Source organism: Eubalaena glacialis, chromosome 3 (assembly GCF_028564815.1).
Source record: "Eubalaena glacialis isolate mEubGla1 chromosome 3, mEubGla1.1.hap2.+ XY, whole genome shotgun sequence".
Classification (NCBI taxonomy): domain Eukaryota; kingdom Metazoa; phylum Chordata; class Mammalia; order Artiodactyla; family Balaenidae; genus Eubalaena; species Eubalaena glacialis.
In genome coordinates this window covers 162222819-162240432 of record NC_083718.1, presented here as the reverse complement: position 1 = coordinate 162240432, position 17614 = coordinate 162222819, and the positions used below count along the sequence as shown (strand labels likewise).

Genomic DNA, 17614 nt, shown 5'->3' with positions numbered 1-17614 from the left:
ATATTTGCATAATGTCACACTGGAAGGATAAACAAGGGACTAATAAAATAATTGGGGGGACAGGAGTGAGAGTGAGGATTTTCTGTACTTTTTTTCTTTTTGTATTCTTAATGTAGTTTTATTTATTTATTTATTTATTTATTTATTTATTTATTTATGGCTGCATTGGGCCTTCGTTGCTGCATGTGGGCTTTCTCTAGTTGCGATGAGCGGAGGATACTCTTCATTGTGGTGCACGGGCTTCTTATTGTGGTGGCTTCTCTTGTTGCAGAGCACGGGCTCTAGGTGCGCAGGCTTCAGTAGTTGTGGCACGCGGGCTCAGTAGTTGTGGCACATGTGCTTAGTTGTTCCACGGCATGTGGGATCTTCCCAGACCAGGGCTTGAATCTGTGTTCCCTGCATTGACAGGTGGATTCTTAACCACTGCACAACCAGGGAAGCCCCTTAATGTAGTTTTGATTTGAACATTCCACCTATTTTTAAAATAATGCTGATTGAGATCCAATGTCATTTTGACATTTATTGATATTAGAATATTTCTCTATTAATTATTTTATGATTAATTATCTTAATAAAATGTTTTATATGTAATTTTTGCATCTATAGATTTGTCTGATTTCCTTTTTTTTTTTTTTTTTTGTCCTATTTTAATCAGGATTTGTTACTATGGTTCTGGAGTCTCCAAAGCGGGTAATTCACTAAATAACTTAGAAAAAGAAGAGCAAAATAAACTCAAAGCAAGCAGAAGGGGATAATAAAGATAAGAGCAGAAATTAATAAAATCAAAAACAGAAAAATAGAGAAAATCAATGAAACCAAAAGCTGATTCTTAAAAAAAAAAAATCAGTAAAGTTGATAAATATCTAGCCAGACTGACCAAGATAAAAAGAGGGAAGACACAAAGTCCTGACATAAAGAATGAAGGAGGGGACATCACTAGTCTCCCTACAAATATTAAAAGTATAATAAGGAAATACCGTGAACAACCCTGTGCGCATATATGCAGCAACTTAAATGAAATGGACCAATTTCTTGAAAGACACAAATTACCAAAACTCATTCAAGGAGAAATAAAGTGGATAGTCCTATACCTATTAAATCTAATTCATGGCTTCCAAAAAAGAAAACTCTAGGTCCAGATGATTTCACTGGTGAATTCTACTAAACATTTAAGGAAGAAACAACAACAATTTTTCACAATCTCTTCCAGAAGATAAAGAGGTAATACTTCCTAGCTCATTTTAATAAAGCCAGCAGTAACCTCATATCGAAACGAGACAAAGATTCAAGAAAACTACAAACCAATATCCCTGCCCTCCGTACATAGAAGCAAAAATTCCTCAACAAAATATTACCAAGTGAAATTCAGCAATATATAAAAAAGATAACCAAATGGTGTTCATTCCAGGAATACAAGACTGATTCAACACTTGAAAATCAATGTAATTCTCCACATTAACAGATTTAAGAAAAACTACATGATCTTATAAATAGGTCCAGAAAAAGCACTTAAAAAAATTAACATTCATTCATAATTAAAATTCAACAAACTAGGAATAGAAGGGAACTTCTTCAGTCTGGTAAAGGTCATCTGCAATAAAACTACAGCTAACATCATACTTAATGGTGAAAGATGGAATGCTTTCCTCCTAAGACTGGAAATTAATGCAAGAATGTCTACTGTCTTACTCCTATTGAATATTGCTGTGGAAGTCTTAGCAAATGCAATAAGTCTGGAGAAAACTAAAGGCATTCTGGTTGAAAAGGAAGAAGTAAAACTATTCACAGATGATATGATTGTCTATGTAAAATATCCCAAAGAATCTATTAAAAAGTTCTTCGAACTAAAAAGTTTAGCAAGGTTGCAGGATACAAGATCAATATACAAAAATCCGTTGTATTTCTATATATTAGCAATGAACAACTGGAAACACAAATTTTAAAAACAGTACCATTTGCATTAGTTCCAAAGGAGAAAGAAATGCTTAAGTATAAATATAACAAATTATGTGAGGTTTTATGTGCTAAGGAAAGAGGTGAAAAAAGAACTAAAGTGAAGAGACATATCATGCATATGGGTTAGAAGACTCAATATAGTTAAGATGGCAGTTCTGCCCAAATTGACCTATAGATTTAATGCAATCCCAAACAAAAATTTATATAGAAAGGTAAAGGAACTAGACTAGCCAAGACAATTTTGAAAAAGAAGAACAAAGTCTGGAGGACTCATACCTGATTTTAAGGCATACTATAAATCTACAGCAGTCAAGGCAGTGTAATCTGGGCAAAAGGATAACATAGAATAATGAGACAGAATAGAAATCCCAGAAATAGACTCACAAATATGATGAACTGATTTTTGACCAAGGTGCAATAGCAATTCAGTAGAGAAAGGAAAGTCTTCAATGAATGGTGCTAGAACTGGACGTCTATATGCAAAAATATGAACCTTGATCTACAATTTACAGTGTAAAAAATTAACTCAAAATGGATCATAGCTAGACCACAGTGAGATACCACTTCACATTCACTAGCATGTCACTAATCAAAAAGACAGTAACAAGCAGTGGTGGTTAGAACTGTCATATATTACTGGTGGAATTGTAAAATGGTGCAACCACTTTGGAAAACAATTTGGCAGTTCCCCAAAAAGTTAAACATAGACTTGCCAAAAGACCCAGCAGTTCTACTCCTGGGTACACCCAAGAGAAACGAAAACATTTGTCCACACAAAAATGTGTGCACAAATGTTCATAGCAGCAGTGTTCATAATAACTAAAAAGCTGAAACAGTTAAATGTCCATCAACTGGTGAATGGGTAAATAAAATATAGTATATTCATACAGTGGACTATTATTCAGCTATAATAAGAAATGAAGTACTGATGCATGTTACAACATGGATGGACCTTGAAAATATGCTAAGTGAAAGAAGTCACAAAATATCACATATTGTATGATTCAAGTTATATAAAATGCTTAAAATAAGTAAGATTGAGGAGATGGAATGTAGATTAATGGTTGCTCGGGGCTAAAGGTAGAAAGTGGAAAAGGGGATTTATTGCTAATGGGTGTGGGGTTTTTTTGGGGGGGATGTGGATAAAAATGTCCTAAAATTAGGTGTGGTGATGGTTGCAGAACTCTGAATATACTAAAAAACATTTAATTTACACATTAAATGGGTGAATTGTATGGTATGTGAATTATACCTTAATAAATCTGTTTTTCAAAAAAATGGATCAGAGATCTAAATGTAAAACATAAGATTATAAAACTCTTAGAAGAAAACATAGAGAAAATGTTCATGACTTCTAGTTAAGCAGAGTTCTTAGATAAGATAGCAAAAGCACAATCCATGAAAGAAAAAAATTGATTTCATCGGAATTTAAAACTTTTGCTCTGTGAAGGACACTGTTAAGGGAATAAAAAGGCAAACCACAGACTAGGAGAAAACACTTGTATGACAAAGGAATATGCCAGAATATATCTTTTAAAAATCTCTCAAAATTCAACAATAAGAAAACAAACAACCTGATTTAAAAAAAAAATATGAATGGATAGTGCACCAGAGAAGGTACACAGATGGTAAATAAGCACCTGAAAAGATGCTTGACATTATTAGTCATTAGGGAAATGCAAATTAAAACCACACTGAGAGGGACTTCCCTGGTGGTCCAGTGGTTAAGAATCTGCCTTCCAGTGCAGGGGACGCGGTTCAATCCCTGGTTGGGAAACTAAGATCCCACATGCCGGGGGGCAGCTAAGCCCGTGTGCCGCAACTACTGAGCCTGCAAGCTCTGGAGCCCAAGCGGCACAACTAGAGAGAAGCCCACGCACTGCAATGAAAGATCCCTTGTGCTGCAACTAAGACCTGACACAGCCAAAAATAAATAAATAAATAATAAATAAATAAAACCCACAATGAGATATCACTACACACTGTATTATTTATCTATTGCTCTGCAACAAATTACCCCAAAACTTAGTGGCTTAAGACAACATACATTTATTAACTCAGTTTCTGTGGGTCAGGGGTCCAGGCAGAGCTTCACTGGGTCATCTGTTTCAGTCTCTCACAAGGCTTCAGTCAAGGTGTTGTCTGGGGCAGCAGTCCCAAATGAAGGTTCAACAGGGGAAGGATCCACTTCCAAGCATGGTTATTAGCAGGACTCAGTTACTTGAGGCTGTTGGATTGTGTGCCTCAGTTCCTTACTGGCTGTTGGCTGCAGACTGCCCTTAGTCCCTTGCCAGGTAGCTCTCTCCATCAAGGCAAACATGCAAGAAGAGCCAGAAAGAGATGACCAGCAAGACAGAGTCACAGTCATTTGTAACCTGATCAGAGAAGTAGCATCCCCATCACCATTACCATATCATTTCAGTTTAAGAAAATGAAAGTGAAATTAATATTATTAGTTTTTCTTATTCTGTTTGTTAGAAGCAAGTTGAATATCATGGGAGCCATATCAGAAGCTTCCTACCACACACCCTATTTATTTATTTATTTATTTATTTATTTATTTATTTATTTGCATGAGATTCGTATTTATTTATTTATTTTTGGCTGCATTGGGTCTTCAATGCTGCACATGGGCTTTCTCTAGTTGCAGCAAGTGGGGGCTACTCTGCGTTGTGGTGCACAGGCTTCTCATTGCAGTGGCCTCTCTTGTTGTGGAGCATGGGCTCTAGGCGCACAGGCTTCAGTAGTTGTGATGCGTGGGCTCAATAGTTGTGGCACACGGGCTTAGTTGCTCCACAGCATGTGGGATCTTCCTGTACCAGGGCTCAAACCCATGTCCCCTGCATTTGCAGGCAGGTTCTCAACCACTGTGCCACCAGGGAAGTCCAGCACACACCTTTTTTAGATGAGCTAAAATAAAAACTTCTAACAATCTTGGAGTTGACACAGTAGAAGGGTCTTGCAAATGTGCTGAGTGGGTTGAGGGTATCAGCCAGTACAAAAACATTTGCAGTCATGAAAGCATCTATGCAGGAGAGAAACCCTATAAAGGAGGTAAAGGTGGTGAGAGTTATTACAGAGCTGCTGATCTTAGAGGTCATCAGAGTCCACATGGGAAAGAAACCAGATCCACATGAAGAGCACAGTAAGGGCTTCACCAGGTGCTCCACTCTTCTCCATTATACACCCCATTCCCATTCGGGAGAGAAATATATCAGTGTGGTACGTGTGGTAAGAATTTTTCTGAGTGTGAACCTTGGCATTCATAAGAGAGCCCACGGGGAGAGAGACCCTATAAATGTGATGAGTGTGGTAAGGCTCCTCTCAGACTTCAACACTTCACATTCATCTGAGAATCCACACAAGAGAAAAATTGATATGAACAAGTGTGATATGGACTTCAGTCAGAAAGGAAATATTCACCTTTAGTAGAATCTACGTGGAAGAGAAATCCTCTATGATCGATGTGATAATAAGGACGGTCAAAACTGTAAGTTACAGACATGCAGCAGAGACACCTATTACAAATATGACAATCATGGGGGGAAAAAAGTTCACCTCGAACTTTAAAACTCATAATGACGTTGCACATAAGAAATAAACCATACCAATAGCCTAAGTGAAACTTAAGTGAAAATGTTATCTGTCAAGTGTTTTAATGTTACAAGATGTAGAAGCAATCACCTTAAGGTTCTGTTTATGAAGAAGCAATTAAAAAAAGTTGAAAAGAATTATATCTATGGAACATCCTGGACCCATAATGAGACTGAAAAAAACCTCACGAAGAGTTGGGTTCATACCATGACTTGTCCAGTGGTACAAGATTCTGCCAAGAATGTAAGTAATCATGGAAGTAGGTCCACAATGCTACTTTTCCCGGGTGATGATGTCCTATGCATTGTCTAAAATCTTGTCTTGAGATAGGTGAAACTTTCCACTTTCCCATTTCTTATGTGGGTATCCTTGTTTCTCACAGTGTGGTTTGCAGATCACCTATATCAGAATTACTCAAGGTGAGTACTACAGTGTAAATAATACCTTAGTATTTAGTGCACAAAAACTTCAGTGTACATAATTATCTTGCGGGGGGGGGGCACTTGTTAAAATGCAGATTCCTGGGCCTCGACCACGTCTTCTTAATCAGTCTACAGGTGTGGGGACCAAGGATTTGCATTTGTAAAGGCTCCTCCTTCCCTTATAGGTGATTATTACGTATACCAAAGTTGGAGAATTACTGCTCTATGGGATGTTTGCATAAAGTTAAAAAAAGAAACAAAATCTTAGGTGGCATTTTACTAGTGTGCTGAACCTACTGAATACAGAAATTTCTACCAATAAATTGATCAAAGTAGGAGGTAAAATTCAGGAGACTTGAAAATGCACATTGGCTGCCCACGGAAATATTAACAAAGGGCTCTCTGACATCATCCATGATGAGATGGGTGATGACCATAAATGAAAACTTATGGGGACAAGCAGCCACAACTTGGCTTTTAAATGATGTTATTTCTAAAGCTTCAAACAGCGTTAAACATGGTTTGCTGTGGGAATATACAACTTGATAAGGGGAATCTGGTATGAGTGTATTATATATAAAAAAATAAACAGATTGAGAAATTCCTATAGTCAAGTAGGATAACGGTTAAATTATCCTTAGCACAAAGATGATTAAATTAGACGCATCAGCATAAATTCAGTCTGTCACTGAAATAATTTGTGCTGTCTCTGGCATCAGCCTATTTACTGTAATTAGTCATATGGAGTGGCATAAATATGCAATTTATAGCCTAATCTGAATCTGTATCAGTGGTTCCCAAATGTTCCTGGGCATCAGAATCAACTGCAGCTTGTTAAAAATATAGTTATCTTGGGTTCCACCCCAGGAGGCTGAGATTCAGCATTTCTGTGAGAAGGCCTGACTGAGCATCTAAGTTCCAGGTTTTGGAACTGCTGCTTTATACTCCTTTTCTAAATGGAATCTGGGCTTCCTAGAGGCTGGCTGATTCAGAATCTTGGTCGTGGCAACTAAGATGGGGTCTGGAACATCCTGTTAAAGTACTGATGCTGACAGAGTTTACTGGGGTCATGATCAAGGGAAGTAAAGGAACCACACAGGAAGAGGGCTTCACAATTCGAGTTGTCAAAGCAATCTCTGATCACCCTTAGGGCCAATGAATATGTTCCACAAGTACTGTTTAAAAGAGTATAAAAATAAATTTGCACTTATCAGCAATTCCTCACTGAAAAATGTTTCTGGTACTGGAACACTTTGCTCTATAAGTAAGAAGCTGTTGGTCCTATAATAAATAAGCCCCCTTTTTTGACATGGTACATATGAGTGAGTGAACCAATAAGCTCCAAGCACCCACTCCCAGGTTCTCTACAGAAACCTTAAGATGGGGCTCTGATACTTTTTCAGAGACATTCCATAGCATTAAATAAGGAGCAGGTATCTACTTCTGAAAACAGGCTGAGGAGGGGCAAAGAGATAAAAAAAAAGATTGAGCAGTTGTCAGGGCAGGGCTACTGTGCTGTCCATCCTGTTTTTATTTTTAATTTATTTTATTTATTTATTTATTTTTGGCTGCGTTGGGTCTTCATTGCTATGCGCAGGCTTTCTCTAGTTGTGGAGAGCTGGGGCTACTCTTCGTTGCGGTGCGTGGGCTTCTCCTTGCAGTGGCTTCTCTTGTTGCAGAGCACGGGCTCTAGGTGCACGGGCTTCAGTAATTGTGGCATGAGGACTCAGTAGTTGTGGCTCTTGGGCTCTAGAGCACAGGCTCAGTAGTTGTGACGCATGGGCTTAGTTGCTCTGTGGCATACGGGATCTTCCCAGACCAGGGCTCAAACCCGTGTCCCCTGCATTGGCAGGCGGATTCTTAACCACTGCACCACCAGGGAAGTCCCTGTCCATCCTATTTTGATGACATTTTAAGACATTTAACACCTTGGCTTCCCTGGAATCAACAAACAGCTAAGGATGAGGTCCCTTCAGGAGACAAGCCATGGTCAGGAGAAGCCTCCTCACCAAGTGCTTTGCCAGCACACTCATCTGGGACTAAAGGTGAGAAATTTGGGGGCAGAGATAGAGGGGAATCACTGTTTTGGAGGGTTCACTGCACCCTAACAAATAAGCCTTTATTTTATTTTTTTAAATTTACCTTTAGGAGAGTTTTGGGGTTTTTTGGTTTTTTGGTTTTTGTTTTGTTTTGTTTCGTTTTTTGGCTGTGTTGGGTCTTAGTTGTGACACATGGGATCTTCCTTGTGGCATGTGGGATCTTTCATTGCAGGGAGGGGGCTCTTCGTTGTGGTGTGCAGGATTCTTTCCAGTTGTGGCGTGCGGGCTCCAGGGAGCGTGGGCTCTGTAGTTTGTGGCACACGGGCTCTCTAGTTGAGGCGCGTGAGCTCAGTAGTTGTGGCGTGCGGGCTTAGTTGCCCCATGGCATGTGGGATCTTAGTTCCCCAACCAGGGATGGAACCCACGTTCCCTGCATTGGAAGGTGGATTCTTTACCACTGGACCACCAGGGAAGTCCCTTTAGGAGAGTTATTTAGCTTTATTATTATTTTTAATTGAAGTATAGTTGATTTACAGTATTATGTTAGTTTCAGATGTACAAAATAGTGATTCGATATTTTTATATATTATACTCTATTTAAAGTTATTATAAAATATTGGCTATATACGGGCTTCCCTGGTGGTGCAGTGGTTAAGAATCTGCCTGCCAATGCAGGGGACATGGGTTCGAGCCCTGGTCTGGGAAGATCCCACATGCCGCGGAGCAACTAAGCCTGTGCGCCACAACTACTGAGCCTGCGCTCTAGAGCCCACGAGCCACAACTACTGAGCCCGTGTGCCACAACTACTGAGCCTGCATGCCTAGAGCCCGTGCTCCGCAACAAGAGAAGCCACCGCCATGAGAAGCCCGCGCACCACAACGAAGAGTAGCCCCTGCTCCCTGCAACTAGAGAAAGCCCACGCGCCGCAATGAAGACCCAACGCAGCCAAAAATAAATAAACAAAAAATAAATAAATTTAAAAATATATATATATTGGCTGTATTCCATGTGCTGTACAATATAGCCTTGCAGCTTAAGCCTTTATTTTAATGATCTACTATTAAGCAACTAATATGATCAGTCCACATGGGTAGGTTATGGAGGATAAAGACAAACCATTCCCCTTACCTCCTCTGATTCCTCCAGCTAACCTGGGCCATCTGGAACACCAAAGCATCCTTGGCAAATTCACCCATAAGCAGCTAAATCAACTTCTTTATCAAGCCTTTCTCCCAACTTAAAATTTCCTCTTAAATAGGAAATAGTTATTTTTGTTAAAGCTTTGGTTTGTATTAAGCTTTGTTAAATTAATGCCTAAGTCCTGGAATGGCTATCAGGTTTCACTTAGGGAGTTACTTTTCTCCACTCCCATTGTCCCTATTCCCCAAATCTTGGAAATGTTACCCTCAAGTGACTACGATTGTCATCTTTACTTTTGATCTATTTCTCATCTGCCCTTTGCCTTCATGCTGAGTTTCAGAATTGGAAAGGAGTAACATCTCTTAGGCCAGGGCTATCCTGCTGCTAAATAATCTCTAAAGAGTGTAGTTCTTGGTAATCCTTGATGGGCTTCTTGTGTGTAGTCCCTTCACCATCCAGAATTCTGATTGCAAGTTCTTTCACTCAAACATCAAGGATGACCATGGCTTAACTGGTACAGCCACAGTGGAAAACAGTATGGAGTTTCCTCAAAAAGTTAAAAATAGAACTATCATATGATCCAGCAATTCCACTTCTAGGTATTTATCTGAGGAAAAGGAAAACACTAACTCGAAAAGATATCTGCACCCCCATGTTTATTGCAGCATTATTTACAATAGCCAAGATATGGAAACAACCTAAATGTCCATCCATAGATAAATGGATAAAGAAAATGTGATGCATGCATGCGCACGCGTGCACACACACACACAAGGGAATATTATTCAGCCATAAGAGAAGGAAATCTTGTTGTTTGTGACAATATGGATGGATCTTGAGGGCATTTTGCTAACTGAAATAAGTCAGACAGAGAAAGATACGTTATGGTCTCACTTATGTGTGGAATATTAAAAAAAAAAAAACCAACAACAACAGGTTCATACCACAGAGAACAGATTGGTAATTGCCAGAGGGGTAGGGGGGGAAATGGGTGAAGGGAATCAAAAGGCACAACTTCCAGTCATAAAGTAAATAAGTCATGGAGATATAATGTACAGCATGGTAACTATAGTTAATAATACTATATTGCACATTTGAAAGTTACTAAGACAGTAAATCTTAAAAGTTCTCATCACAAGAAAAAACTATTTTTGTAACTATGTATGGTGACAGATGTTAACTAGACTTATCGTGATAATCATATTACAGTATATACAAATATTGAATCATTATGTTGTATATCTAAAATTAATATAATGATATATGTCAATTACACCTCAATAAAAAAAAGTATGACTATGACTTATTTAAAAGACTCTCAGTGAAGACAAAAATAAATAAGCATTGAATTAGTTCTTTTCTTAAATTGAAGTATAGTTAATTTACAATGTTTTGTTAGTTTCAGGTGTACAGCAAAGTGATTATATATATAATCACTTGTATGATTATATAATATATATATTCATTTTCAGATTCTTTTCCATTTTAGGTTATTACCCTGTGCTACACAGTAGGTCCTTGTTGTTCATCTATTTTATATACAAAATAAGTTCTTTTTTTAATGGTATAAGTAGAGGAATTTAGTACAAAGCAGGTAGCTTTGGTAGTACCAGGTAGCTGGCACTCTCTCCCTGTCTCTCAATCTCCCTCTCTACCAGTTCTTTCTTTCTTTTTTTTTTTTTAACATCTTTATTGGAGTATAATTGCTTCTCTACCATTTCTGAATATAATTGTTAGCGCCTCTCTACATTTGGGATACAGAGCCACGCTTTGCTTAATTTAGTCATATTGTTCTAGTTAAATGAATTGCAATCCTCAAAATGAATTTGTATGATCTTGATATTCATTTCATTCCAAATACTGTTAACCTTCTATAGCCATAAAGTCCTTGAAGCCACTTTCCTCACTTGCTTTTAAAATTTCCAGAGCTTCACTTACCTATTCAAATTGACTTAAATTCAACCATGAATTGCCCTTAGCAGTCTAATTGGATGGACAAATTTAGTAAATGTTCGTGCATTGAAAGCCATTCACTCATTTAAGGAGAATGCATTGAGTGCAAGTCCTGTGCCAGGCGATCTGATGGGAAAGGCTGGTCTGCTCATTCCTCCTCCTTGTGCCCCTCTGTGTTGGACTGGAAATGCGTGTCCTCTCTGGGAGCTAGCCCAGGTTGGCCAGCACTATATGCATCACTCAGAGCATTCTGGAACTTCAATAAGAATTGTTACTTTTGAGGCCATCGATGAGATCACATAGAGCATGATTCCCTTTATTCATCTTCTATGAGTAACTGGAACTCAGATTTCATGGAAGGCTCTCAGTAATAGCAGGAGAAAGTGTGGATGGCCTAGAAAATTAGGTAGACATCCATGACTTGAAGCAGTGAATAAGGAATCACTTAAGGTTTTATACCAGGTGTGGAATAAACAAAACTGGTTGTTTCAGGCAGAGACATTATTTAGAAAGTATGTGACAGATGGAGACCTAGCTCAGCATAAGTGGGAAGGGAGAGTATGGGAGGACCTAAGAGCTATTTCCTAGAAAAACTATAGAAAACAAGGAGAAAATTGGTGGTAGAAAATATAGTATTCATTCAAGCTGACACCATAGTTTCCAGGAGGGAATGTTATGAAGATGGAAAGGTCAGATTTATTCCAAGTGGTCATAATAGAACAGAAACAATGAGCATGAGTTGGGGACTACCAGTCTAACTGATGGAAGGCCACCATTTCCCCTCTTGGTGGCTTTATGACTTCACAGAAGTTACTTAACATCACTGACCACCACCTCCCGTCTTTCCAGTTCAGGTTCTCTGGTACCTACACTCCAGTAATTCTTCAACCCCACTGGGGTCTCCCAGGACTTGATGCCGTTTACTTTCCACTATCTGTCTCTCCCCTCCTGTCTCCACTTTCCACCTTTCCATCATTATAAATCTTTGTAAACAGCTTCAACTCTCTCCCCTCTCTCCACCCATCACACTAACCTAGAAAACTTCCAACCCTTGAAAACCCCGACTCTGACTCTGGGCCTGTACTCAGCAGCTGATTGTTGTTGGAATAAAGTCACACAACATTGCCTGCCTTCACGTTACTCCCCTGACTAGAGTTACTCCCCCTACCAGTTGAATAAGCAACATTCAAGACTTAATCAAACTAATTTTCTTTTTGCTTCTTACCATCTCTATAATATTCATTTATGGAGTAACCTCCTTCCCTGGAAGAGACTCTGGCAGACCCGCCCTTTTCTTCTCTAGGAAATAAATAGCCCTACAGTCACTTTAGGTCCCAAACAGTCTTGATACGGTGATAAGAACACCCAGACATGGCTCAGGGTTGAGCCCTCTCACCTTCCCCACGTGGGAACAGCTTCATCACTCTGCTCCCTCCTCGCTTCCTGCTGTCTCCTCCCCTATTCACTAACCACTGTTTGGGACCCGCCAACGTGTAAGGATGGAGGAGAAAGGAAAGTAGTATGTGAACTGGTACTCTTGAGATCTGATTTCAAGCCCTCTGGTGTAAGCTGGCACTCTGGTTGGCTCTGGTAGATGAAGAAGGTCAGTGCTCTCACAGGTGCTGAGCTGGTCATTCGGAGGTTTCCCATCACTGACACAGCTCTCCTTCAGTAAGCCTGACGCAGAGGAAGGCACCTCTGCTCTAGGTGTCTGCTTATGATTCCTTCCGCAACCCTGGCATCAGATGCCACTTCTCAGCCTACGCCGACCAAGGTCTCTCCACCCCTCCAGACAGCCCTGTTGGACCCTAGATAACAGCACGCCAACTCCCTCTCTAGCTCCTGGCCCAGAGGAAACATTTGTACCCCTTGTCGCGGCACATTCCGGGAATGAGACCGGTCCCCGTGCAGCAGAGCACCCTGAACAACGCAGTGAAACAGACCTCCTCTGGCCTCCAGACTTCCACGTCTAACTAAGACCCGGCACAGCCAAAATAAATAAAAATAAAAAATAAAAACCCTTCCTCAACCCCACATCCCTCAGCAGCCTTTGAAGGATGGGGTGGGAGAGCAGAAGAGAGACTCCACATCTCCCTCGTGGAGCTGCTGAAAGAAAAAAATTATCTAAAAAATGACATCAAGTCCTAAGCACAGCACCTAGCTTACACCAAGTGCATAAATGTTAGCCATTATTATTGTCATTGTTGCCATTATTCTTGTCAATTTTCATTTCAGTTCTTGCTGCCAGAGTGGAATCTCTTTAAAAGATGTTTCGGGCAACGATCAGGGATCCAAATTTAAGATACAACTCACAACTCCCTTGAAGTAAGGAAAGGATCTCTAATACAGCCTGTTTCCACTCCATCAGTCGGAGGCCATCCTCCTCTACCTGCCAACTGCCAGTTTTAATTATCTCACTCTCTTACTCTAAAGATTTTTTCATTGATGTTTCTGCATATGAAAGGACCATATGTTTTAAACATTTCAAAAACAACTGTGTTCTCCGGTAATTTTAGAATGTAGAATTTGCTTGCCTCCACCCCTACCCCAGCCAACCCTACCCTCCACCCCAGGCCCACCCCTGGCCCCACCTCTGTCCAGTTTCTGATGACACTTCTCTCTTTTTTTTCTTTTTTTTAATTATTAACACCTTTTAATTACTATTTATTTATTTATTTATTTATTGGCTGTCTTGGGTCTTCGTTTCTGTGCGAGGGCTTTCTCTAGTTGCGGCGAGCGGGGGCCACTCTTCATCACGGTGCGCGGGCCTCTCACTATCGCGGCCTCTCGTTGCGGAGCACAGGCTCCAGACGCGCAGGCTCAGTAGTTGTGGCTCACGGGCCTGGTTGCTCCGCGGCATGTGGGATCTTCCCAGACCAGGGCACGAACCCATGTCTCCTGCATTAGCAGGCAAATTCTCAACCACTGCGCCACCAGGGAAGCCCGACACTTCTCTTTAGACTGAGAGGAGCTGAGCTCTTTGGGGATGCAGCAAAGACGGGCAGTCCTCAGACAACATTTTCTCAGTTTACATCTTTTTTTATTTCCCTGTTTTACAATCTAAATATGAATACTTAAAAAGATATTTAACCGCCCTATCTCTTAGCAATAATAGCACAGCCTCACATCACGTTTAGCGTCAGAAGATTGTCACACTCATATTGGCGCTTCTTGACAAAGGGCTGTCTCACTCACTCTTGGCCGCTGCCAGATACTACCGGTACTCTGCTTTTAGCTCCCATGTGTTTTTGTGGGGCCCTTTTACATTCCGAACACCGATTTCATTCAAGATTTCCTTCAGGTACACCACAGGTTGCATAGTGATGCCAACCAAGTCCTTTATGTTATAATACTGGTGTTTCTCAAAGGCAGCAAATAGCAAGGTTAAAACTTGATCTTTATCAGCCTTCACTCTCTTTCCATTTTCTTTCTTTTTCTTCTCATATTCAATGTTGTACTGATGATTGGCAACAGGTTTATAATTGGTCGTGACTACCTTCTCCAGTTTCTGTACAGTTCTGGCAGGTTTGGAAGACTCCTCTATTTGCTTTCTCTTCAGCCTCATGTAGTTTTCACTCAGAGCAGGTCTGCATTCTCCCCGATGTACCACCGTTCCTTCCAGGGAGAGCTGATCCGGTGCACGCTCAGTCAGCGCTGTGAGGACCTGCCCTCTGACCCCCTGCAAGACAAGCTGATGCTCCCTGGGAGCGATGACTGGGGCAGGTTGTCCATCTGTACCCCGAATGTCTGTAAGTTCCTTATTCAAAATAAATGAGATTTCAGACTTCCCTTGATTTTTGGCAATCTGCAGCTTCCCTACTTCACCGCTTCCAGAAGCTTCGGACCACTGCTGTGACAGGTATTTAGGAAGCTTCACCAGCCATACCCGCTGGTTCTGTTGGATTCCCTCCAAGCTGAGTGGAATGCTCTGGGGCTTGGGTCTGCTGCCTCTGGAGGCCATGTGCACCTGAGCTGAGGGTGCAGAGGGTGGGCCAGCTAGGGACGAAGAGGGAAGCAGGACACCAAAACCAGCTGCTGGAATCCAGGAACCTAGCAAGGAAATATAAAGCACATGCTGACTTCAGAAATGTTAAAAGATAGAGTCTTAGAATCTAAAGAGTGCTATACAACAATTGTCAAACGATTCATAATAAGGGAAGATGGGAAACCATCATAAAAGTGGGGAGTTTGATAAATAAGTGTGGCACATCCTGAAAATGAAGTACTTCAGCAATTAAAATTACAGGAGCTCCTATCTACTGATGTGAAGAGTTTTCTAAGACACAGCCATCTCCTAAACGCCTTCCCTACAACGCTGTTTCCCCCTGTCCTTCTCCCCTGCTTTATTTTTCTCCAGAGCACCAGTCAATGTGAAATATCCTGGATAATTTATATTTTATATATTTATTATTTTATCGTATCTCTTCCCCACTAGACTGTAAGCGCTATGAGGGTAGAGTTTGTGGCTTTCAGTGCTGTAGGCGTTTAATTATTTTATTTTATTTTTTTGAAGGAACGAAAGGTCTTATTTGATTGGTTTGTTTGTTGTGAAAAAATGGAGTGGAGGTGGGCACCACGCCCCGTGCCCCGCCCAGGTCCCACCGCCCAGAATTCAGATATCCTGCTTTGCCCTCCTGCCTCCACACAAAATAAGAGGCACGGAGGGCCTTGGCTTGGGGGCACGTCCTCCCTGCCAACCTGGCCTGAGCACAGGGAGAGACCCTGACACCAGCTGTTGGCAGAGACATCGAGGCCACAGAGCTTAGCAGGTTCCAGGCCTATATTTTGTCTCTTCTTCTTCTTCTTTTTTTTCCCCAGGCCTATATTTTGAGGTCCAGAGCGCAGGCGTCTGCATCTGACTTGCAGGCAGAGCAATCCTGCCTCACAGCTCCTAAAGCCCACCGTGGATCAAACACCACCACTGTAGCTTCAACAACCTCTGCTCTGCCATATTCTCTCTGACCTAAGTGGGGAAACCTTCCAATTCAAATCCAAATCCATTTAAACCAGCAGGAGCTGAGAGGCTGTATTTCTTAAGATAACCCCTCTGGGTGCCCTCATGCCTAAGGCATAGAGAGCAAAGAGTGAGCATAATTTTACAAAAGGAAGCCGGGAAGGAAGCCCCTTCTACCAGGCTGAGACTCACCAGAGCAGGCAGAAAGCTGTGCTGAGCAAGGCTTACAAGGAAGGGTGCTCCCTGATGAGCAGGGCTCACTCAGGCCCCAGGCTGCCTCCCCCTGGAAGGAAGAACCCACTCCCTCCACACAGCTCTATTTATTGCCACCTTTAGGGAGTTCCTTGATGGGATTGGGTTACAACCACCCTGGAAAGCCAATCACCTTGATTCACTTATGGGTTTTCCCCCAAATCTCCTAAAGCATACCCATGAGGGTGGATAGCTTAATGGATTATTTCCTCCACTGAACACATTTTCCTTAATTCTCCAGTGTAGGGTGGGTTCGAGGGAAGGCAGCTTGCTTCAGCATCTTTAGAAAGGCTGGAGATGCAGGCACTCTGAGGAGTTATTCCTAGTCCCTGACCAGCCACTTTGACTCTGAATTAAAATTGCTCTCACCATCTTCTGGCTAAATGCAGAAAGCCCTTATTTCCCCTCCTGATTGCTCCCTTCATCTTAAAACATTCTCTTCCCGTGGGTTCCATGATGCCCCTGTTCCTGGGTTTCCTCCTGCCTCTCGAACTGCCATTTCCAGCCTCCTTTGTGGGCACCTCAGTGTGTCTTGGGCCATAACTGCTGTTCCTTGGTCCCAGGTGCTGTCCCTTCTCACTCTACACACCTTTTGAATATTATATTTCTGCAGAATCCTCTCAAAAGGGCAACCATAGTTCAGATCTCTCTCCTGAGCTTCTGGCAGACCACCCAAATGCCAGCTGATGTCCTGCAATGCACACGATTCCTAATAGGTCAAAACCAGGACCCATCACCTTCTCATGCCTTCTCCCCTGAAACAAACCTGCTCTTCCAGTATTCCCCATCCACCCTGTTTCCTAAACCAGAAACTTGAGTGTTAAGCTTACTTCTCCCCATTTCTCACTCCAGTGAGCCAGCAAGTTCTGCCCATTCTACCTCCTTAATTCATCTCAAATTGCCCACACTATCCCTATGCCCTGGCCCAGTTGAGGCCACTCTATGACTTTTCTCTCCTGATTCAGTGCAATAGCTTCTTCACTGAATTTGCTTCCTTGGTCACTATATTCCACATGCTGGAGTCAAAGTAGTGTTTCTAAAACATGTTTCTGGTTTGTTTTTTTTTTTAATTTTATTTTGGTTGCATCGGGTCTTAGTTGAGGCACACGGGATCTTCGCTGCGGCATGAGGGATCTTTCGTTGCAGTGCGCAGGCTTCTCTCTAGTTGTGGCGCGTGGGCTCTAGAGCGTGCAGGCTCAATAGTTGCAGCGCGTGAGCTTAGTTGCCCTGTGGCATGTGGGATCTTAGTTCCCTGACCAGGGATCGAACCCACGTCCCCTGCATTGGAAGGCGGATTCTTAAC

At 41.5% G+C, this 17614-nt stretch overlaps 1 protein-coding gene across 1 annotated transcript; it reads right to left on the bottom strand.

Moving 5' to 3' along the window:
• Positions 1-14319: 14319 nt before the first annotated feature.
• LOC133088688 (general transcription factor IIF subunit 2-like) lies at positions 14320-15066 on the bottom strand. The gene has a single exon (XM_061186717.1). The coding sequence runs from the start codon at positions 15064-15066 to the stop codon at positions 14320-14322; it is 747 nt and encodes a 248-aa protein (XP_061042700.1).
• Between the last annotated feature and the right edge of the window lie 2548 nt (positions 15067-17614).

Bases quoted from the DNA above. Each gene is read 5' to 3' on its own strand.
- LOC133088688 (XM_061186717.1), bottom strand. From the start codon at position 15,066: ATGGCCTCCAGAGGCAGCAGACCCAAGCCCCAGAGCATTCCACTCAGC.